This window comes from Rhinoderma darwinii, chromosome 4 (assembly GCF_050947455.1).
Source record: "Rhinoderma darwinii isolate aRhiDar2 chromosome 4, aRhiDar2.hap1, whole genome shotgun sequence".
NCBI lineage: Eukaryota > Metazoa > Chordata > Amphibia > Anura > Rhinodermatidae > Rhinoderma > Rhinoderma darwinii.
In genome coordinates, this window is record NC_134690.1 from 64,442,042 (window position 1) to 64,467,647 (window position 25,606).

Genomic DNA, 25,606 nt, shown 5'->3' on the forward strand with positions numbered 1-25,606 from the left:
ATAACATTTATCTCTTGGCCTATCTAACCATGATGTACAGAATTTCCCAACTAAGTGTGGAAGGGCTGCAATTATATGGGAAACCAGTTGTAGAAATATATGCCCTGAGCTGGTCCACTGGCTGAGGGCCTGTATCATAATGGAGGCCCTACTTTATTTGGCGATCGGGTCTTTCATCCCTAATGAATGGCATTAGGAAGAATTATACCACTCTATAATTCAATGAAATATCCTCAACTCCAACTGTTAGCCTATTGTTCTTAAAGGAGATGTCCCATCTGGACTATTACAGCATATGGACATCATAGAGGGGATCTTGTGCTTAAGGCACAGGGAAGAGCCACTGCAGGGAGTTGCTGGTGGGCTTGACACAACCATGTTTGTCATGTTTGCTTATTTGATCACTGCATGGGAAATGAGCAGCTGCATGGAGCTTAACCTGGGTTGAAGAAGCTTGACCTGTGCTGATCATGGGACCACTGAGACGGCTTCACTCTAAGAAGAGATAGCCCAGAAGGGACACCCTTCTTTAAGGCATCGAATAAAACTTCACTAAAAACTAAAAATAATAATTGATGGGTCCAGTCTTCAAATACTCCAAATTTCATACTTGTTGGTTAACAAATTAGAGATCTGGGCTTGTAATTTAACTGAATCGTAATACATTTTACATATATGAAAATAAATAATCTGAATGTTGAAGGAATGAATTCCCAGGGTTCTCCGTGCTTTCTTCAGAGATTCCCTCAGGAGAGTGAACGTGTGACACCCACTCCTCTATCTGACTCTTTTGCTCTCCTCATTTCAACAGCCCATATCCTGGGCCTTAATAATATATTTATGGCATTTCTTAATATGAAACAATATGCAAGTATTAGTGAGAAGCAGTGGGGATCCATTATTCGATGTCTATGCTGTTTATACGGCAGAGCACTTACATTTGAACTTTGCTTGTGTCCACTAATGCAGACAATGTCTTGCTTTTGGATTGTCAGTGCTTCCTTCGTAAGTCTGAGTCGTACATCACAGGCATTCTCTGAACCGTCATTATACAGTTGTGCAAAACCAGTTTTAGTCTGTGGACAAGCAAAAAGTAGAATAGATAAGTAATACAAGGCATGCAAAATAATTCTTGTTTTACAACCAAACAAACGCAACTACAGTTACAATCTAATGCATTTTATAGAGCAGGAGGAGCTGAGCAGATTGATATACTGTACTGTATGGTTTTATGGTAGATTTGATCGGTATTCTGGTTATATTCAGTGTTAGGGTATGTTCACACAGCTTATTTTCTGCCATTTTTCGGGCCGTAAACGGCCGAAAAATCGTAAGCAGAACGCCTCCAAACATCTGCCCATTGATTGCAATGGGAAAAACTGTGTTCTGTTTTGACGGGCAGTTTTTTTACGAGGCCGTATTGAAAAACGGCCGCGTAAAAAAACGGCTGCGAAAAAGAAGTGTACGGCACTATTTGAGATGTGTTTGGAGCCGTTTTTCATAGACTCTATAGAAACACAGCTCCTAAAACGTCTGTAAAAAACGCTGCGAAAAACGCGAGTTGCTAAAAAAACGTCTGAAAATCAGGAGCTGTTTTCCCTTGAAACAGCTCCGCATTTTAAGACGTTTTTGGTTAAGCGTGCGAATATACCCTAAGAGGCACACAGGAGCCACTAACAGCTGAGCCGCCAGTCTGCTGACGGACAGATTTGGCTTAGAGTCGTTATACTGTACAGTTTCTATGTATAGTGGACACTAAGAAGCTGCAGCGCAAAAACAAAATAAAATGTTTAATATAATTATATTCTAAAAATGTTCATAAACACTAAACACATAATTAAAAATAAAAATAAAGGCTACAAAGGTTCACATAGGCTTTAAAGAGGCTCTGTCACCACATTATAAGTGCCCTATCTCCCACATAATGTGATCGGTTCTGTAATGTAGATTACAGCAGTGTTATTTATTTAGAAAAACAATAATTTTTGACGGAGTTATGACCTATTTTAGATTTATGCTAATGACTTTCTTAATGCCCAACTGGACGTGTTTTTACTTTTGACCAAGTGGGCGTTGTGGAGAAAAGTGTACGACGCTGACCAATCAGCGTCATACACTTCTCTCCATTCATATACTCAGCCCATGTTCTGTTACTTACATACACATTAACGTTACTGAAGTGTCTTGAGAGTAAATAGACATCGCTTCCAGCCAGGACGCGATGTCTATTAACCCCTTAATGACCGCCGATACGTCTTTCTACGGCGGTCATTAGTGGGCTTTATTCTAGAGCGCCGCTATTCTACGTCGCTGCTGTAGAATAAAGTAAACAGAGCAGGGAGCCGTGAAATCTCCCTGCTCTCGGCTGCTAGAGGCAGCTGAGGGCTGGGAGCGTCCCTGCTCTGCCGGGTGAGATCGATATTAGTATCGATCTCACCCGTTTAACCCTTCAGATGCGGTGCACAATAGCGAGCACCGCATCTGAATGGTTTTGGGGAGAGGGAGGGAGCTCCCTCTCATCTCACTGACACCCGGCGATAAAATCGCCGAGTGTCTGTGTCTTCTATGGCAGCCGGGGGTCTAATAAAGACCCCCAGGTCTGCCTGGAGCGAATGCCTGCTAGATCATGCCGCAGGCATGACCTAGCAGATGCCTGTCCGTTTTAAACGGACAGGCAGTAATACACTGCAATACAAAAGTATTGCAGTGTATTATAATAGCGATCGGAGCATAGGGAAGTCCCCTAGTGGGACTAGTAAAAGAGTAAAAAAGTTTAATAAAGTTAATAAAAAAAAAAAAGTGAAACTAAAAAAATGAAAAACCCACTTTTTCCCCTTACAAAATGCTTTACTATTAAAAAAAACTACAATAAAGCAAAAAAGTTACACATATTTGGTATCGCCGCGTCCGTAACGACCCCGACTATAAAGCTGTTACATTATTTAACCCGCACTGTGAACGCCGTAAAAAATAAAATAAAAAACAATGGAAAAATTGCTGTTTTCTGTTAATCCTGACTTAAAAAAAATGTGATAAAAAGTGATCAAAAAGTCGCATCTACTCTCAAATGGTACCAATAAAAACTGCAAGTCGTCCCGCAAAAAACAAGACCTTATACAGCTATGCCGACGCAAAAATAAAAAAGTTACAGCTCTTTGAATGTGACAATGTAAAAATGTAAAAAATGGCTTGGACATTAGGGCCCAGAATGCAAGCAGGGGGAAGGGGTTAAACACTACCGACACTTTGATAACGTTAATGTGTGTCACTTACTCGAGATCACGCTTGCTGTCATTTACAGCGAGATCTCGCATCCTGGCTGGAAGAGATGTCTAATTAGGGTATGTTCACATGGCAGCCTCCGTTACGGCTGAAATTACGGAGCTGTTTTTGGGTGAAAACAGCTCCGGCATTTCAGACGTAATGGCAAGTGCAGGCTCTTTTCGCTGCGTCCATTACGGACGTAATTGGAGCTGTTTTTCCATGGTGTCAATGGAAAACGGCTCCAATTACGTCTCAAGAAGTGACAGGCATTTCTTTGGCGCGGGCGTATTTTTTACGCGCGCTCTTTTGACAGCGGCGCGTAAAAAAAATGACTGTCGGCACAGAACATCGTAAAGCTCATTCAAATGAATGGGCAGATGTTTGCCGGCGCTTTGGTGCCCAAATTACGTCCGTAAATAGGGTGCGTGAACATACCCTTACTCTCAAGACACTTCAGTAACGTTAATGTGTAAGTAAGTGACAGCACATGTGCTGAGTATATGAATGGAGAGAAGTGTATGACGCTGATTGGTCACTGATTGGTCAGCGTCATACACTTCTCTCCACAACGCCCACTTGGTTAAAAATAAAAACACGCCCAGTTGGGCATTAAGAAAGTCATTAGCATAAAGCTAAAATAGGTCATAACTTGGTGAAAATTGATAGTTTTTCTAAATAAAAAACACTGCAGTTACCTACATTACAGCACCGATCACATTATGTAGGAGATAGGCCACTTATAATGTTGTGACAGAGCCTCTTTAAGGCCTGCAGGATTTTTTTCATTATTTTTTGTTGTCGCATTTAGCGAGCCATAACTTTTTTCTTTTTCCATCAAGATAGCCAAAATACGGCTTGTTTTTCCGGGATGAGTTGTATTTTTCATCAGCAATTTGGCTTTGTTTTTTTTTTATTTTTAATTTACACTATTCTCTATGCTCCAAAAATAACATGTTAACTGTATTTTATGAGTCGGTAAGATTGCGTCGATACCAAATATGTATACTTTTTTTTAGGTTTTACCACTTTGGCACAATAAAACAATTTTTTTTTAAATAATTTGTTTTTGCATCGCCGCATTCCAAGTGACATAACTTTTTTATTTTTCCATCGATGTAGCCATATGTGGGCTTGTTTTGTTGCGAGACTAAATGTAGTTTTTATTGGTACCATTTTAGGGAACATCAGATTTTTAATCTTTATTTATTTTTTTGGAGTGGGGGGTAGGAAAAAAAAATGCCGCCACAGTTTTTTTTTTTGCATTTTTTTGTTCAGTGTTCCCCATGTGGTTTAAATTTCATTATAACTTTATTGTTCCAGTTGTTATGATCGTGGTAATACCAGATCTATGTTTTTTTTTTTACAAAACCACTTTTTTTTTTAATATACTGGGCACTTTTTTTTTTTCACTATACACCAAAGCATTACTACCTGTCAGTGTAAAACTATTAGGCATTGAGCCATGGCAAGCCTGGGGCCTTTGTTATCCCCCAAATGCCATAGCAACCCATTGGCGGCCTCCAATCTTGTTTATGGGCTGCCAATTGGTGACAAAGAGAGCCCCCTCCCTTTGTCAAACCACTTAAATGCCATGGTCGTTATTGACCGCGGCATTTAAGGCGTTAAACGGCTGGCATCAAAGTTATCTTTGATCCCAGCCATTGCAGCGGGAGCCTGGTTGTCAGTCAACACTGGGCTTCCGCAGTGATCACTCAGGTACAACTTCTATGCCGGCGCTATCACCACGACGTACGTCATGGTGGCAAATGTAAGCCAATCCATAAACAGTTACGTCATGGTGGTTAAAAGGGTTAAGCTTCAGCATTGTCATTTGCACTTTAGGTTGAAGGTTAGTTTTGATGTTCTTGATGTTTGTATATTCCTTGCTTTTCCAAAATGTCTTTGCCAGCACCAAAGTTTGAAGGGAATGTGTCCTGTATTTAATTTAAGTTTTAATAAGTATATTAAGTATATAGATGATAAATAATGTGTTGGTTTATTTTTTTTAAATGTTGTAGCTTTTTATTTTTTATTTGTGATACCTTCCCTGGGGGCGGCCATATTGCGGACATACACTTCCCTGAGTGTCAGTACAGTATGGTGTATGCACTTTATGGTAGGTGAAATTAATGGTAGTCAATTGACAGAGAAATCTCATAGATTGTTCCAGTCTCCAGGAATTGATGGAGTACAGCCCCCTCCCACACAGGCCAGGGGAGCTGCAGATCTGTGTATATACTGTATCGTAATACAACTCTGCCTTATCTAGGCTTCCAGTAATGCAATAGTGCTATCATTAACTTGCCTGTCCTCTAATGATAATGAGATGATTTTTATCATCCTGTGCCTGTATATACAGCAAAGCTGACAATTGAGCTGCAGAGAACAGGAAATATCAGCTTATTGTGACTACTCTAGTGACCAGTGTGAAAGCTGTAATATTTAAAAAATGTTTAATGTGGATAGTCACATAAAAAAGAAAAAACACCAAAAATGTAACAAATATGTGCATAATGAAAGCGGGATTTAAAAAAAATAAGTCATTTACTGACAATACATTCTTTTGAAAGGCCTTTATACATTTCCTGCCCCAATTCTGGTCCAGCCTTCAAGTCCATAACATTTATCTAGGAAAATACAAACATTGGATTTTTCTTTTATCAAATAATATAACCCACAATGAATATAACAATAAGGGTCAATGGAATAAGAAGTGTCAATCCTGATATAATAAAAAAAAAATTTTGAAAGTGTGGAGCATGTTTATATTTTATAATGGCCTTCTTTTTTTGTTATTTAGCATTTTTTATTTTTCTAAGTTATCTATGCAGAAAGTGAGAACATTGCAAAAGGTTTAAAATCTTGTTTCAAAAATAGTCATGTGCCTTCAAAGTGGACTAAATTAGCATTAATGGACACTCAACAAGAAAACCTCTGCCCATATGCCCTATCATTGCATACTGACATCATAGCAAATGATGCCTCTTGTAGACAAGAGAGCCACTAAGAAAAAATATCTTCTGCTTTGGTAGACTCAGCCTATTCATGTATTACATGGCTGTCAATTTCTTTGAATTGGTGCCATGTAATAATATTTTTCTCCTTTAATCAGTCAACAAGTTTTCATATATTAGATAGAAGGTAGAATTTCACTGAGAATAATAATCGAATATCTCTTTTGGTCACCATTGATCCAGCCACCCATTTTTCAGTGATATTCCTCTTGCAATCATTCTAGCCATGCTTATAGGCATACTGTCCTTTTTATTTCCATTTTTATCAATCTTAATATTGGGTCTGGGATGTAATATATTCAATATCTGCCTCATTTGTAAAAAAATAATCCAGAATATGGGTCATTCAATTAGCAAGTGACGTATTTTATTACCTATCTCTTTATGACCTCTATGTTCTTTTCTATTCCAAACGCATTACTATTCAGTTTTTATTTTCTGTTGATGTTTGTAACTGAAATAATTTTGGAATGGGCTCTTTCTAAAATGAGTTGTTGTTATGATTCTGTATTTTCTTATAACACAAGTAATCTCTGAATGATCGGATTCATCATTTGAATGCATTATGAATCATTGATCATATTTATCTATGGTTACTATATTTTGTTTTGTTTAATAATATTTATTTTAGGAAATGTCATTCAAGTTTCATCTCTTCACACCTTTGTATTGAAGTAATTTCTTATCTATTGCAAAGGGCAACAATAAATAAATAAGGAAAAAAATGCTTTAACAATTTAGTAAAGCGATTGAAGACATGAAAGGGGTTGTCTGGTTAGAAAACTCATCTTTAAATACTTTACTAGGGAATTCTGAGTTAATAGAAGCCAAGGGGATGCCAAGTTTAGGACTTTCATCTATTAGGCAGAGCGGAGAGAAGCTATAAAGAGTCTCTCTCTCTCTCTCTCTCTCTCTCTCTTTGTCTCTCTCTCTCTCTATCTCTCCTTCTCTTTCTGTCTGTCTCTGTCTCTTTAAATCTCTCGGTCTCTCTCTGTCTCGCTCTCTGTCTTTCTCTCAGTCTCTCTCATACACTATATGGACAAAAGTATTAATCATTGAATTCAGGTGTTTCATTCAGTCCCATTGCCACAGGTGTATAAAATCCAGCACCTCGCCATGCAGTCGCAATTACAAACATTTGTGAAAGAATGGGTAGTTCTAAAGATGCTCACTGAATTTGAGTGTGGTCCTGTAATAGGATGCCGCCGTTGCAACAAGACAGTTTGTCATATTTCGTCCCTCCTAGATATTCCATTATCAAATGTGAGTGAAATTATTGGAAAGTGAAAGCGTTTAAGAACCACAGCAACTCAGTTTTGGGTTTGGCGAATGCCAGGAGAACATTACCTGCCTGACTGCAGTCCCACTGTAAAGTTTGGTGGTGGAGGAATAATGCTATGTGATGGTTCTTCAAGGGTTGTACTAGGACCATTAATTCCAGTAAAGGGAAACATTCATGCTTCCGCAAAAAAAGACATTTTGGACAACTGTAGATTCCAACTTTGTGGGGACGGTTTGGGTTTCGGCCTTTTCTGTTCCAGCATGACTGTGCCCCAGTGCACAAAGCAATGGTTGGGTGATTGTGGTGTGGAAGAACTTGACTGGCCCGCATACAGCTCTGACATCAACTCCATCCAACACCTTTGGGATGAACTAGAACGGAGAATGCGAGCCTGGCTCTATCATCCAACATCAGTGTCTGACCTCACAATTGCTCTTCTGGATGAATAGACACAAATTTCCACAGTATCTCACGCCAAAGTCTTGTAGAAAGCCTTCCCGGAAGAGTGGAAGCTGTTTTAGTTGCAAAGGGGACAACGTCCATATTAATTTCTATGGATAGAATGGTATGTTATAAAAGCTCCTGTAAGTGTAATGTCCCAATACTTTTATCCAATTAGTGTAGATGTGTGTCAACTGAATCTGGTGCCATCATATAATTTCCAAAAATATTATGAGTCAACAATGATGTGATTAAAAGTTAGCTACGTCTGATGAAGCTTACAGGTCAGGACTTTTTTATCCTACCAGCTAAGCTATTTGAAAGAATAAACTCATCAAAACTTATTTTCATTGAAATTGGTTAGCAGGGTATACAACAGATGAGAACAAACCTATCCTCAGCCTTGCTGTTTTTGTAAATTCATACAGCATCTTGAGGGGCAGGGACATGTTGCCTCCTTGCACCCGTCTTTGGAGCATGTCTTGTATGCCAACAAGTGTTTGGTGATAGTTTAACCTACTAAAAATAAGACCTAATTTACGACCACTGAACCCCCATCTGATCATTTAAAAATCTGTTTGTTCATCTTTAACTGCAAGAACATAATAAAAAGGACATCCACTCAAGACTCCAGAAGAAATAAAGACTTGCAAATGACTTTCCTTTAACCCCTTAACGCTCAGCGGCGTAATAATCCGTCGTGCTAACTGTATCGTTAGCGCTCAGCGACGGACTCGGGAGTAACGGCCATTTCGGCCGTCCTCCCGGCACATGCAGGAGCTGTGACAGCTGCTGTCTCATACAGCAGCTGTCACAGCTCCTACAGCGGGGACTCGCTGTGTCCCCGCTGATTAACCCCTTAAAAGCCGTGTTCAATAGTGATCACGGCTTTTTAGGGGTTAAGCTACAATCGCCAGCCGCTATCGTGTAGCAGGCTAATAGCCATGGTGGCTATGGCAACCGTACAACAAACAATGGCATCCGGCTATGCCATCGACGGAAGCCTAGTGGGACCTGACGAAGTCAGGACCCACTATGCTTGTTGTCAGTGAGTAGCTGACAGTTCTAATACACTGCACTACGCATGTAGTGCAGTGTATTAGAATAGCGATCAGGGCCTCCTGCCCTCAAGTTCCCTAGTGGGACAAAGTAATAAAGTAAAAATTTTTAAAAAAAAAGATGTGTAAAAATAAGAAAATAAAAGTTTTAAAAGTAATAAAAGTCAAAATCCCTCCTTTTCGCTTATCAGTCCTTTATTATTAATAAAAATATATAAACAAACAAATAAACTATACATAATTGGTATCGCTGCGTCCGTAACGGCCTGAACTACAAAATTATTTAGTTATTTATCCCGCACGGTGAACGCCGTAAAAGAAAATAATAAACCGTACCACAATCACAATTGTTTGGTAACTTCACTTCCCAAAAAATGGAATAAAAAGAGATCAAAAAGTCGCATGTACCTAAAAATGGTTCTGATTGAAACTACAGTTCGTTACGCAAAAAATAAGTCCTCGCACTGCTTTATTCATGGAAAAATAAAAAAGTTCTGGCTCTTAGAATAAGATAACACAAAAAGTTAATGATTTTTTACAAAACTTATTTTATTGTGCAAATGCCATAAGATGTATCGCGCCACAGAATAAAGTGAATATGTCAATTATAGCACACGATGAACGCTGTAAAAAAAATAGAATAAAAAAACAATAGTAGAATTGCTGTTTTTTAGTCACTACGCCACTTAAAAATAGAATAAAAACTGATCAAAAAGCTGCATGCACCCCAAGAAAACTGCAATGAATTCCTCAAGGGATCTAGTTTCCAAAATGGGGTCACTTTTGGGGGTTTTCCACTATTTTGGCACCACAAGACCTCTTGAAACCGGACATGGTGCCTAATAAAAAGGAGGCCTCAAAATCCACTAGGTGCACCTTTGCTTTAGAGGCCGGTGCTTCAGTCCATTACCGGACTAGGGCCCACATGTGGGATATTTCTCAAAACGACAGATTCTGGGCAATAAGTATTGAGTTGCGTTTCTCTGATAAAACCTTTTGTGTTATAAAAAAAATGGTATAAAGAGGATTTTCTGACAAAAAAAAATATGTCAATTTCACCTCTACTTTGCTCTAAATTCCCGTGAAACACCTAAAGGGTTCATAAACTTTCTAAATGCTGTTGTGAATACTTTGAGGGGTCTAGTTTCTAAAATGGGGTGTTTCATAGGGGTTTCTAATATATGGGTCCCTCAAAGCAACTTCAGATCTGAACTGGAACCTAAAAAAATAAATAAAATTAGGCAATACTTCGCTTCTTACATTATACTGATAATGAGCCGTGCCCACCCCGAGATGACCCCAGTTTTGACCGTTTGAATAAACGGAGACCCCTATTAGACCGTTTCAGTGCCCTTTTTTCCCAAGCATACACCCCCGAGAAGTGTATTTCTATTGATGAGTCCTTGGTAGATTTTAAAGGGAGGGTTCAATTCCGCGAGTACCTGCCGGGTAAGAAGGGAAGGTATGGCGTGAAGATGTATAAGCTGTGCGAGAGTGCATCAGGGTATACCTACAGATTTAGGATATATAAAGGGAAGGACACCAGTAGTCAACCCCCATAATGCCCCCGCCCCCTTACTGGGAGTTAATGCAAAAATTGTGTGGGATTTGGTGCACCCACTGCTAGACCAGGGTTACCACCTCTACCTGGATAATTTTTATACCAGCGTCCCACTCTTCAACTGCCTCGCTTCCAGTCCTGTGGCATGCGGCACTGCTAGAAGAAATCTGAGAGGCCTCCCTAAGACTCTGCTTGGGCAAACAAGAAGGGGTGAGAGCAGGGCACAATCTAGCAGCAACATATTGTGTGTCAAGTACAAGACAAGAGAGATGCCACACCAGTACCCATGTACCTGTACGAGGTACCAGTACAGAGACCCCCAAACAAGACTGCATCCTGATACAATAGGTACATGGGAGGGGTGGACTTGTCAGATCAAGTCCTGAAGCCTTACATTGCCATGCGGTGCGGTATAAGAAGCTGGCCGTGCACATCATCATCATACAGATGGCATTGTACAATGTGTACGTGCTACGTCGATGTACAGGCCAGAGGGGAACTTTACTGGAATTTCAAGAGGTGGTTATCAAGAAACTAATCTTTAGGGACCAGGAAGGGGGGGGGCGGCACCCAGTACTTCTGGAAGCGAGGCCACACACATCGTACCAGGGCAACAATTTCCAGGAGAAGTTCCCCAAACTGGCAAGAAGGGAAAAAGTCAAAAGAGGTGCAAAGTCTGCTATAAGAGGGGGATAAGGGAGGACACAATATATCAATGTGACGCGTGTCCCGAAAAACCAGAGCTCTGTATGAAAGAGTGTTTTAAAATTTATCATACATCCCTTGGTTTATAATTTACCCCAGTTTTACTTACCCTGATGTACTCCGCACAGCTTATCCCCCTCATCTTTCCCTTCTGAGCCCTGCTGTGTGCCCAGGCAGCTGATAACAGCCACATGTAGGGTATTGCCGTACCCAGGAGAACCCACATTACAGTTTATGGGGTGTATGTCTCCGGTCAAAATGCTCACTACACCTCTAGATGAATGCCTTAAGGGGTGTAGTTTTTAAAACGGGGTCACTACTTGCGGGTTTCAACTGTACTTTTACCTCAGGGGCTTCTGCATACATGACTTCACACCAGAAAATCCCCAGTAGGCCAAATGGTGGTCCTTTCGTTCTGAGCCCTCCCATGGGCCCAAACGGCAGTTTATCACCACAAATGGGGCATTGCGCACTCTGAACAAATTGCGCAACAGAATGGGGTATTTTATTTCTTGTGAAAATAAGAAATTTTCAGCCAAAACTACATATTATTGGAAAAAAATAATTTTGTTTTAATTCCCAGCCCAATTCAAATAAGTTCTGTGAAAAAACTATGTGGTCAGAATGGTCACAACACCCATAAATGAATTCCTTGAGGGGTGTAGTTTCCAAAATGGGGTCACTTCTGGTGGGTTTCCATTGCTTTGATACCTCTGGGGCTCTGCAGATGCGACATGGCACCCATAAAACCAATCCAGCAAAATCTGGACTCCAAAGAACAAATAGCGCTCCTTTCCTTCTGAGCCCTCCCATGGGCCCAAACGGCAGTTTTTTACCACAAATGGGGTATTACCGCACTCAGGACAAATTGGGCAACACAATTTAGTATTTTATTTATTGTGAAAATAAGAATTTTTTAGCTAAAACGACATATTATAGGAAAAAATATATATTTTTTTAATTACCAGCCCAATTAAAATAAGTTCTGTGAAGAAACTATGGTGTCTAAATGGTCACATTACCCATAAATGAATTCCTTGAGTGGTGTCGTTTCCAAAATGGGGTTACTTCCGGTGGGTTTCCATTGCTTTGATACCTCTGGGGCTCTGCAAATGCGACATGGCACCCGAAAACCAAACAAGCAAAATCTGCACTCCAAAGAACACACAGCGCTCCTTCCCTTCTGAGGCCTTCCATGGGCCCAAACGGCAGTTTATCGCCACAAATGGGGTATTGCTGCACTCAGGAGAAATTGGGCAACAAAATGGGGTATTTTGTTCCCTGTGAAAATAAGAAATTTTGATAAAAAAATTATATCTTATTGGAAAAAATGAAATTTTTTTCATTTCACAGCCCAATTCAAATATGTGCTGTGAAAAAACTGTGCGGTCAAAATTGTAACAGCAACCATATTTGAATTCCTTGAGGGGTGTAGTTTCCAAAATGGGGTCACTTCTGGTGGGTTTCCATTGCTTTGATACCTCTGGGGCTCTGCAAATGCGACATGGCACCCGAAAACCAATCCAGCAAAATCTGGACTCCAAAGAACAAATAGCGCTCCTTTCCTTCTGAGCCCTCCCATGGGCCCAAAAGGCAGTTTATCACCACAAATGGGGTATTGCCGCACTCAGGACAAATTGGGCAACAAAATTTAGTATTTTATTTCTTGTGAAAATAAGAATTTTTGAGCTAAAACGACATATTATTGGAAAAAATATATTTTTTTTAATTCCCAGCCCAATTCAAATAAGTTCTGTGAAGAAACTATGGTGTCTAAATGGTCACATTACCCATAAATGAATTCCTTGAGTGGTGTTGTTTCCAAAATGGGGTCACTTCTGGTGGGTTTCCATTGCTTTGATACCTCTGGGGCTCTGCAAATGCGACATGGCACCCGAAAACCAAACAAGCAAAATCTGCACTCCAAAGAACACACAGCGCTCCTTCCCTTCTGAGGCCTGCCATGGGCCCAAACGGCAGTTTATCACCACAAATGGGGTATTGCTGCACTCAGGAGAAATTGGGCAACAAAATGGGGTATTTTGTTCCCTGTGAAAATAAGAAATTTTGATAAAAAAATGATATATTTTTGGAAAAAATGAATTTTTTTTTTAATTTCACAGCCCAATTCAAATAGGTGCTGTGAAAAAACTGTGCGATCAAAATTGTAACAGCAACCATATTTGAATTTCTTGAGGGGTGTAATTTCCAAAATAGGGTCACTTCTGGAGGGTTTGCATTGCTTTGATACCTCTGGGGCTCTGCAAATGCGACATGGCACCCGAAAACCAATCCAGCAAAATCTGGACTCCAACAAACACATGGCGCTCTTTTCCTTCTGAGCCCTCCCATGGGCCCAAACGGCAGTTTATCACCACAAATGGGGTATTGCTGCACTCAGGACAAATTGGGCAACAAAATTGGGTATTTTGTTCCCGGAGAAAATAAGAAATTTTGATCACAAATGACATCTTATTGGAAAAAATTACATTTTTTTAATTTCACAGCCCAATTCAAATAGGTGCTGTGAAAAAACTATGCAGCCAAAATGGTAACAACAAACATAAAAGAATTCCTTGAGGGGTGCAGTTTCCAAAATGGGGTCACTATTGGGGGATTCCTACTGTTTTGGCACCTCAACACCTCTTCAATCATGGCATGCTGCCTTAAATATATTCTAATAAAAAAGAGGCCTCAAAATGCACTAGGTCCTTCTTTGCTTCTGGGGCTTGTGTTTTAGTCTACAAGAACACTAGAGCCACATGTGGGACATTTCTAAAAACTGCAAAATCTGGACAATACATATTTAGTAGTGTTTCTCTGGTAAAACCTTCTGTGTTACAGAAATAAAATTGAACAAAATTTAAATTCATCAAGAAAAATGAAATTTGCAAATTTCACCTCCACATTGCTTTAATTCCTGTGAAATGCCTGAAGGGTTAATAAACTTTCTAAATGCTGTTTTGAATACTTTGAGGGGTCTAGTTTTTAAAATGGGGTGTTTTATGGGGGTTTCTAATACATAGGCCCCTCAAAGCCACTTCAGAACTGAACAGGTACCTTAAAAAAAAGGCTTTTGAAATGTTCTTAAAAATATGAGAAATTGCTGTTTATGTTCTAAGCCTTGTAGCGTCCAGGAAAAATAAAAGAATGTTCAAAAAACGATGCTAATCTAAAGTAGACACAAGGGAAATGTGAACTAGTAACTATTTTGGGTGGTATAATTGTATTACAAGCAGATGCATTTAAAATCTGAAAAATGCTATTTTTAAAAAAAATTCTCTCAATTTTGCAATTTTTCACCAATAAACACTGAATATATCGACCAAATTTTACCACGAACATGAAGCCCAATGTGTCACGAGAAAACATTCTCAGAATCGCTTGGATAGGTTTAAGCATTCCGACGTAATTACCACATAAATTGAAATATGTCAGATTTGAAAAATGGGCTCTGAGCCTTAAGGCCAAAACAAGCCTGCGTCCTTAAGGGGTTAAGCCTGTTGCACTTTCATTCTGCTTGATATGATAGGATGAAATAACTGAATCAATAACAAGAGCATTAATAATTACTTATGGGGGAAATATTGCATTAATGTATTGACTATATAGAAGACTATTACTGATGTACTGCAGCTTATTGTACTAGTATATAGGCAAGTTGTAGGAGGAGATGTCTATGTTGGTAAAAGTTTTGGACAAAGAACCTGAATAAGTTTTCTTTGAAGATCAACTCGTTGCATTGTGTAAATTGAAATCTGTCAGTGCTGTGGTGGTAGAGTTTATGGAACATCTTCAGACAGTGTGATCACTATAAGTTCTTTATCAGAAGTGTAAAACAACACGTTTCCATGTTGTACATCTTCAGGTACACATCACATAGGCCCCAGAAGCTAAGGAGCTCTGTTTTCCTTTCTTTTTCTCTCCAAAAGCAAGCTGAATCCCAGAAATAAACTAATATTCCCAAAATGCAGGCAATAATAATGTGGGATTCATTCAATGAATTTCAGTGAAAAATACTAAAGGGGAAAATGGATGTCTAAAACACTAGTGAGAACAAAGCCTTATCCAAAAAGTACTGTATATGGCAGTTTTATGTTCATGTGGGACTGGTGTACTAGAGTTTAGGTTCTCAATATTCAATAAAGATGTATCCACCCTTACCTTTGCTTCATTTGGTTAAAGGGGTTATCCGGGATTCTAAAATTGATGGCCTATACTTAGGATAGGCCATCAATATTAGATTGGTGGGGGTACGACTCTCGGCACCCCTACCAAACCGGTGGTATGAGGACTGTGGTCTCTTCATTGTTTACATAGATTTCATTCCTGTGCCTACTTTGACACACCATTACTTTTGTAGCGGCTGTGTAAGGTATTGCAGCATTGGGACAGTGCTGAAATACCTCACACTGTCACTAGGAAAGTAACGGCGTGTGAAAGCTTTAACCCCTTCAGGAAGCAGCCTGATTTGGCCTTGTGGACACAGCTGATTTTTTTCAAAAAGTGTTCGTTTTAGTGGTGATAAATTTGGAATGCTTTTACCTATCCAAGCAATTCTGAGATTGTTTTCTGACATACTGTACTTTATGTTAGTGGGGGCCCCCTTTTTTTAGAATATATTTTAGGCACCATGTCAGGTTTGATTAGGTCTTGTGCTGCCAAAACTAGTGGAAACCCCCCAGAAGTGACCCCATTTTAGAGTACAGGAGTTACACTACTTAAGTTGTATTTATGATGTTCACATGTTTTCATGCTAGTACACTCAAGAAAATGACTTGCAGATTTTGGTCACAGGAAACATGGAGGTCACATAAAAAGCAGGTTTATGATAGAGCACCTCTTTGATGCCTGTGGATTAGGTGAAGAGAGGAAGCTCTCTCAGAAAAAGCTGAGAGAAAATTTGTTTGATGAAGATTCCTTTGACCTCACACCTGAGACTAGGTTACTTGGTCACTGGCCTAACCTAGCAGTATTCCTGGAGCTTCCATGCTGCTCTGCAGTTATTGGTTTGGTACCGGGCAGAAGGAATTACCAACCCAAAAAGTTGTGCACCCTGCAACTGGGAACTACATATTGAGAATAGCTGACAAGAGAAGAAAATATGGAAGTGTAATTTGCTGCGTCACAAATGTGTCTTACATTAGCCTTATTATGTAGTGTCTTACAAGATAAGGATGTTTTATAATGTTTTATGACATTTTGCACTTTTAGGTACTGTCACTTTAAAAAAAAATTATGTTTGCAATGCACTGTTTTGCAGCCTATGCAGGAGTGGCTTTTCCTAGAAGTTTCCAGAAGATGGGAGGAGCTTAGCTTCTATATATATAGTGCGGCCTGACCTAGATAATCAGTCAGTCAGTCAGTTAGTTATCAGTTCAGTTAACTGAAAAATGGAGTTGCTTCTGGGTCCATCCATTTGGCCTCCAGAGATTATAACATCAGGCTATAGAGAAGCTCGCAGAAAGAAAGAGAAAGAGAACCGCCTTGAAATAAGGAATTCTTATAATAGAAACTGAGAGTAACAAGAAGCCATTACTTGGACATTGAACAACGCCACCATATATGTTGGTGATCCTCATCCTTCATACATTAACCCTGACTACCCATAAGAGGCAGAAGTAGCAAAGGCCAGGAGCTATTACAGAGAAAGCAAAGAATTGCAGAATTGGACAGATATTGTATCATTCCACTTACTATGGGGTCAGCTATGCCCTAGAATTGCCAAGGGTAGTATCAGAAGAGAAACAGAGAGAAAAGGTCACCCACTCCTGCATCTAAGGCTTTATTGTATTGAAAGGACTGAGTTTATTACAAGAAACTGCGCCTCCATTTTATGTGGAAGTTTGTAACCGCCATTTTGGACACTTAAAGGGGTTTTCCCATCAGAGACATTTATGACATATCCACAGGATACCTCTGGGACCCGCACCCATCTCTAGAACGGGGCCCCCTAAACCCTGTTCTACCTCTCTGTGTTGTGGCTGAAGCGTCTGATTTCCGACCAGGGATTACCGAAACAGGGCAGCTTGCTGAGCTACGCTGTTTCTATAAGTCCCATAGTTGTGAATGTCAGTTATGGAAGCAGTGTAGCATGCAAGCTACGCTGTTTCTGTAACTACCATTCAGTTCTATGGGACATACAGAAACAGCGTAGCTCAGCGAGCTGCCCTGTTTCCGTAATCCCTGGTCGGAAATCAGACGATTCAACCACAACACAGAGAGGTAGAACAGGGTTTAAGGGGCCCGGTTCTAGAGATGGGTGCAGGTCCCAGAGGTGGGACCCGCATCTATCTGACATTTATGACATATCCTGTGGATATGTCATAAATGTCCCTCATGGGAAAACCCCTTTAAGTAATGTGTGACGCGAGCTAGCCTGTTCAACTTCCACCACAGCCTTCTGTCTTTAATTGCACCTAACATCAAGGATACCCCAAAACACCATCAGGACAGGAGCAGACACAGGGAGAGTCCCAGGGATTTAGAGACTGTCATTATCATCATTTGTGCAACCCCCTCATCACTAGCTGTGAGCAAACCCTAAGGGAGTGGGAAGGCCTGTTAGCCACCGTGATTCACATTGAGAGCCCAGCTGGCAATCTTTTTGTGGGCCTACGCCTTTCCCATCAATTCTCGTGTCTCCAGCTCGTGCGCTACACACATTAGAGTATGGCAAAATCATACTTTTATATTAAGCGGGTTATCTCGTGCCACACATCTCAGGATATGTTGAGATAAGAGGAAATTGTCTTCAACCTGTGGCTCCAGTTGTTTCCCTGACAGCTGCAAAATACAACTACCAGGGATTGTTTTACAACAGCGGACGAACCACAAGTAGGACACCGCTGCTCTATGGAGTACTCGCATTGTGCTTATGTCATGCTTTTTTTAGAATTACGGGGAGCTCTATAGTCGCAGTAGGTCCTTTGAGCGGAAGAATGGACTTTAGCTTGGTGCAGATGCCACAAGAATAAAGGCAAGACTTCAGAGGGGATTATTCAATCGAATTATTTTTATTTTTAAAAGTCTCATTAAAAGCAACGTGTTATGGGGTGTCACAGACCCCTTTCTCAAACTATAGAGACTGCTGTTTTTATAGCTTCAGAAAGGGGTCTGTTACACCTCAAAATGCATTGCTTTTAATGAGACTTTTAAAAATGAAAACATCTGAATCGAATAATCTCCTCCGAAGCCTTCTCTGCCCCAAGATATTATCCATTAGCACAACTGGACCATGTGTGCACAGTATAATCTACCTACCATTCTGCGCCCCCTACCAAACGTTTTTACCCCTTTGTCTTTTTTAGCTGACTATATTGCGTCATGTTTTTAATAGGGCAGCACAGTGCATGATCATAGTCTTGGGGGTTCTTAGATGTAATGTATTTAAATCTCCCAAATTACTATTTGGCTTAGGAACTTTGCGAACTACTACACTGGATCACTATCAATATAGTTAAAAGACTGCCCTATTTGATTCTGACTGGACTTGTAATAGGAACCTTATTACAATTATGCTATGGGGCCTTTAACTGAAATAGAGATGTAACATAAAGAATCTGTATAAAACACGGAGATCAGCGACACTTTCTCATTCCAAGTTATATCAATTTTTGTTTTCACGGAGAAACAGTAAATTCCGTTAAATATTCCTGTCAAGAACATTAGAGCTTAAAATTGCTTACTAATAGACTGTATATGGTTGTGGTGTCTCTTTTTCTACAAGAGTTATGTATTTTGGTTCTAGATTTGCATTTCAGTAAATTTCTCTGTAGTATATGCATCCGTCTAAAATCAGTTTCACGATGCTGCTACATATTTCTTCTGTAATTATCAGGGAAGCAATATATGGAGGCCAATTTACTTTGCCATAAATTGTGTTCCTTGTGCCTTATAGTGATCTTGAGAAAATACTGTAATACTCTGATTTCTGTTTCCATTCTCCCTTATGCAACCTTTTACAAATGAAATATTGCAGTTTATATCCACGATCTTTAACCCTTTCATGACCAAGGGTCATTGATGCCCCTGTGTCCAGGTCAAATTTTCCATTTCTGATATGCCCTTGTTTAAACGATAATATCCTTGCAACCGCTTTGAATATCACAACTATTTGTACTTTGTTTTTGTTTTTCTTTTACAAGACTTAAGAGGATTCATTTTCTAGATTTAAATTTTTATTATGAGAGACAAATCACAAAAGATGTGAAAAAGGGGGACGTGGTTTGGCAGCCGACGGAGATGGCAGCATAATCACCGAGCTCCGGCACAAAAGCGACAAACAGCGACCTACAGCCCTAAACTTTTTGTACCATCGGGTCGATCTATTTCACCCACCTACCTTGCAACATGGTCAGGGGAAAGAAATCACTGAAGGTGACGGGAAGCAGCCTGGAAGCTTACTTTGAGCGAGACCGCAGCAGAGATGGCGGGGAGGCGAGCTCCGAACCCCGGTCACATGGATTGAGAGAGAACTTTGGAGGGAACCCGCCGGAACCAGAGCAGGCTCAGATGGATTCTGTGAATGAGAAGTCAAATGGGTCTCATATAAAAAATCCCCGGAACACACCGATGGGTCAGAGAGAAAAGGCGCGAAACAGAGAGGAAGGGACCAAGATGGCGGACTCCCCCTCAGAACGCATGGGAACAGCGACAGGTTCGTCCTCTGGCAGCCCTACTACCCAGACCGAGCGGGGGATATCAGATATGGATACAGGGGTGAGTGAGGTGCATCCCTCAGACTATGCGACTAACATACATGACGAGGACAATGATTTGTTTGACAATGTACATACTTCTGACTCCCCGGCATCAGCGCATACACTGAAAGAAATGCTTCTTATCCTCAGAAACTCCATACATGCGGGATTCACTCAATTACTATTACCGCTGCAGACCTCAGTTCGAGATCTGGAAGATCGGGTACAGCACATTGAAACAAAGATGGGAGACTATGCCTCCTCACATAACCGCGTCATTGATGCATACAATGCGCTGGCCGACGATTTTGAGGATCTCAAGGCGAAAATGGCCGATATTGAGGACAGATCCCGCCGAAACAATGTGAAATTCAGGGGGATCCCGGAATCGGTAACGCAAGGGGACTTATCACAATATCTCAAAGAGCTCATCAAGTCTCTCATCCCCTCCTGTAATTCCACTGATCTAACTATTGACAGAGGCCACAGGCTCCCGAAGCCAAAGCACCTAGCAGAAAATATTCCGAGGGATTTTATTGCTAGACTCCATTTCTTTCACATTAAGGAACAACTAATGGAAGGAGCACGCAGATGCAAAATGCTACCAGACCCGTTCCACATGGTGAATTTATTTACAGACCTCTCAGCAGCCACTTTAAAACAGCGCATATTGCTTACTCCGATAACGCTAGCATTGAGGAATGTGAAGATACTGTATAGATGGGGCTTTCCTGTGAAGATTCTTATTAACAGGGATGGCACCACACATGTGATAAAGTCGGTGGAGGAAGGGAAACAACTGCTGAGCAAATGGAATTTACAAGTGGATATACAACACCGGGAAGGAATGCAAACCCAACACCTACAGAAGGAATGGAAGATGGCTTCCTCGAGGAAAAAACCGAGACCCTAAAGGCTAAGCATATGGATGTGCTCCGGTTGATCGAGTTTGGATTTAAGTCGGCCTCAGACCAGACTTTCACCCCACTGGTAAACCAACACAATTGTGTTGGATAATTTACACATATGCAAATTTCTTACGGAAAATGCCTGTCTAATGTTTGATGAATATCTGTTTTTTTGTTCCTTAATATGTTCTTGTTTGCTCCCAGGTTATGTGCTCACACAATGTATAACTGGTGTACTTATCTTATATCATAAGAAGTCATTATGGTAATACACTTTACATCGCTTAATGTAAAAGGACTGAATTGTCCGCAGAAACGTGCATTCATCTGGAAAGAAGCGCTGGCCCTAAAATCTGATGTGATATGCGCCCAAGAAACGCACATTATTGAAAAGGATTCCCATAGATTAAAACACCGGCTATTTCCCAACATATACCAGGCCCATGACACACGTAAGAGAAGGGGAGTGATGATTGCTATCCGAAATTCTGTGGCGTTCCAGAAGGTCTCAGAAACGGTTGACGCCAAGGGGAGATTTCTAATTTTAGTCTGCTCTCTGAACAATGTTAAATACACTATAGTAAACCTTTATGCCCCGAATAAGGGTTCAGGAAGGTTCCTACATAAAATATCTAGGATTTTAGCTAAGGTAAAACAAGGAAAGCTATTAATCTGCGGGGATTTTAATAATATTGTAGATGAACATCTAGATACAACTAACGTGAGCAGCTCACGTTCTGCTAATATCTCCGCTTTCATTCACAAAGAGGAGTGGTACGACGTCTGGAGAGCTCAGCATGGGGCAGAGAGAGACTACACTTTCTTCTCTAATGTCCATCGCTCGTATTCCCGCATTGACATGTTTCTGGTGGACAGACACCTCCTCTTCCAAGCAAAAGCGTCCACAATTGAAATTATTAAATGGTCGGATCATGGGGCTATTACTCTCACCATTGAAGAGCAATTCAATGGGGACACTAATAGACTTTGGAGGAACAATACATACATATTAGGACATTCCATTTATAAGAAAGAGATTGAGAGGGAGTTGAACGAATATTTCCATTTTAACGCGACATCGGTAGAGGATCCTTATATTATGTGGAAAGCACATAAAGCGGTTATAAGAGGGGTTCTGATTAGAATAGGTCACAGGGATAGAAAACAAAGGGAAAAAAGAATATCTGAGACACTGGCAGAGATTCAGGCTTTGGAAGTCCTAAACAAAAATAAACCTACCCAAACCCAATCCTTGGCTCTGACCGAGCTTAGAAACCGACTGAAAGGCCTTATGATACTCGACTACGAGAAAGCATTAAAAAAAAACAACGCCACATTTTATTCCCAAAACAACAAAGCGGGTAAGCTCTTAGCTAACAGGCTTAAACTGCAATATAGCAAAGCTAGAATCCCTTTTTTGAAAGATCCAGTATCATCCGCAAAAATAATAGACCCTCGTGAGATAGCAAATCAGTTTAAAGATTATTACGCAGGCCTATACAATCTTAAAGACAACTCCTCTTCCACTCAGAATTTTCAGACTCTCTTTACCGCATTCATGGAGCGGGTCTCCTTACCTTCTCTTACTTGTGAGCAACTAGAAAATCTTAACAAGCCTATCTCAAATCAAGAGGTAGCTGACATTGTCACCTCCCTACCAAACAGGAAAATGCCTGGACCAGATGGCCTCTCAAATGACTACTTTAAACTCTATAATGAGAGTCTGCTCCCTCATCTAACCAAAATGTTCCAAAGAGCTATGCAGGGGGTTCCCTTTCCACCGGAAATGCTATCGGCACTAATAATCACCATTCCAAAAACAGACAAAACCCCGGACACTAGACAAAATTTTAGACCTATCTCCCTATTGAATTCAGATCTGAAAATATATGCGAAACTCCTAGCGACTAGATTAGCACCTATTCTCTCAACTCTAATCCATCCAGACCAGGTGGGCTTTGTGAGACAAAGACAAGCCTATGACAACACTAGAAGGGTAATAAATCTGGTAGACTATGCAGACAGAAATAACATTCCGGCAGTCTTGGTCACGCTAGATGCCGAAAAGGCGTTTGATCGCATAAACTGGAGATTTGTATTTGAGGTACTGGGGAAAATGGGATTTACAGGTAACATTATTTCAGCAATTCTCAATTTATACGCAACACCATCTGCCAGAGTATCTACCAATGGGGTGTTGTCAGACATTTTTTCCATTAAAAATGGCACAAGACAGGGATGCCCTTTGTCGCCCCTGATCTTTGTTCTGTCCATAGAACCTTTAGCCCAGGCCCTTCGAAATAACATAGACATACAAGGCATTAAAATAGGGGGAAAGTCTCATCTAATTTCATTATACGCAGACGACATACTCCTATCTATCACTGACCCAAGAAGATCGTTGGAAACAGCTTTTGTGACCATACGATGGTATGGAGAATTATCAAATTATAAAGTAAACGAGAAAAAATCACAAGCCCTCCCGATTAAACTTCCAGACACTGATCTAGCTTTACTTTACGGGTATCAAATACTTGGGTACCACAATTACAAGATCCATATCACTAATTTATAAACAGAATTACCTGCCGCTCCTACAAGCTCTTGAGGTGGAACTGAAAGTTTATAAGGCACAGGAGATTTCATGGATTGGTCGGATTGCGGCATTCAAAATGATGTCCCTCCCAAAACTGCTGTACATCTATAAAACCCTTCCAGTAAAACTCCCAAACACCTTCTTTAAAAGTCTACAATCTATGGTAGCTAGGTTTGTGTGGCAGGACAAACCACCGAGGATCGCAAGGTCAACATTATCTAAACAGAGAGGGAAGGGAGGCTTACGTCTTCTGATAATTAAAGATTACTACACTGCTACACATATTTCTACATTAAAACATTGGTGGGCGATGAATGTGGAGAAAAATTGGGTCGATATTGAGGCAGCTCTCACTCCCAAACATAACTTGAAAGCACTGTTAATTAGTTCTTTATGGGGAAGGTTGCCTCCGAAGACTCTACACCCTATTATACGCAATTCATTAGATATATGGTGCCAGTTTCACGCTTCCTCAAATAACCGAGTTTCCACTCTAACAACATTAGCTCCATTGGAGGCCCTAGAGCTTACAGTTAGAGATCTTGATCTCCATAGATGGAAACAGGGGAATCTCAAATGGGTATCACAATTATATGATAAAGGACAACTATTAACCTTTCCTGACCTATCCAATACATTTAATATCCCTAAGACAGAATGCTTTACGTACCTGAGAGTTAAACATTTCTTAGACAGCCTGCAGTCTTCACCTATTAACCTAGACTGGGATATTATTTCAATATTTCAAATACCATCCGTAACATTTAAAACACTGAGGCCCATTTATGATCTGATTGGAGAAAAGTCAGATTTTCTCAAGTCATCAGGCATATTAGCATGGGAAAAAGAGCTAGGGCAATCATTTCCTGAAACAAGCTGGTGCAAAGCAACTAAGTATATGGTTGAAAATTTTAAATGTACCTCACACTATGAAGCTGCCATGAAAACTCTTCTAAGGTGGTATTATACTCCAGACAAACTATGTAAAATTTTCCCCAACACTACAGCTTTGTGTTGGCGTGGATGCGGACAAGTGGGCTCTTTGCTACATACGCTATGGTCATGCCCTCAAGTTGAGGCCTATTGGGTCAAGATCTTTGATCTTATCTCAGAAGTGATGAAAACTGTGCTGATACCCTCGCCCGCACTAGCATTACTATTCCTGAACATACACAACATCCCCCCTAGCCAAAGAGCCTTAATAGGCCATATATTGCTATTAGCCAAACTAGTCCTTACGAGATATTGGAAAACCCAGACAACTCCACATATATCCGAAGTAGTTGCCCTTCTTAACAACACATATAATAGTGAAAAGTCACTTTCATTCAGTGTATTTGGGAAGGGAATGGAAGAGAAATGGAAACCATGGACACTACATGACAGCAGTGTACAATACTAAACAGACTATTTATGCCAGATAACGAATATGGGAGCAAAGTTTTATTTTATTTGTGTTTTGTTTTTTCTTTTCTCTGTTGTAAAATGGTTCAGCTAATTCGTCCATACCCAAAGATTGCCACAGAATCGTCATAGAACTAAGAACACAGGAAGCAATAGCAGATTTCAAAAGATGACAATACACTATAGAGTATAACTTCTGCTATGTAATCTACAAACAGAAAGATTCTTGATGGAAATCGATGTATAACATGTGATAACATAAGAAACGAAATGTTTATGTATTCTCTTTTTATTTTGTTGTTATATATATCAAACCCAATAAAAACCTTTGTTCAAAAAAAAAAAAAAAAATGATGTGAAAAAAACACTTTTTGGTTATTTTTATATATATTTATCTATATTATATGTATATATTATATTATATGTTATATATATATATAAGTAGGCTGTTGCAGCTCTGTAACATTTAGTTGTCTCCTCTCTCCGTCAGCCTACATCGCTGTGTGGGGAGAGTGAAGAGGGCGATAAGGCTATATTCACACGACGTGGAAAAAAAACGGCAGCTAACAACGGATCAACTGTCTGTTTTTCATGGCTGTTTTGTATCAATGTCTCAAAATTTGAATCCATTTTCCGGCCGTCTGACCGTTATTATTCACTATTTGCCATCT

The 25,606-nt window shown here is 40.2% G+C and overlaps 1 protein-coding gene across 1 annotated transcript in view; it reads right to left on the minus strand.

Moving 5' to 3' along the window:
• Positions 1 to 25,606, minus strand: part of SNTG2 (syntrophin gamma 2) — a 443,415-nt gene that overhangs the window by 238,048 nt on the left and 179,761 nt on the right. Inside the window, exon 2 of the mRNA XM_075861154.1 lies at positions 939 to 1,076. Coding sequence (XP_075717269.1) covers positions 939 to 1,076 — 138 coding nt within the window. The remainder of the gene's footprint in view (positions 1 to 938; positions 1,077 to 25,606) is intronic.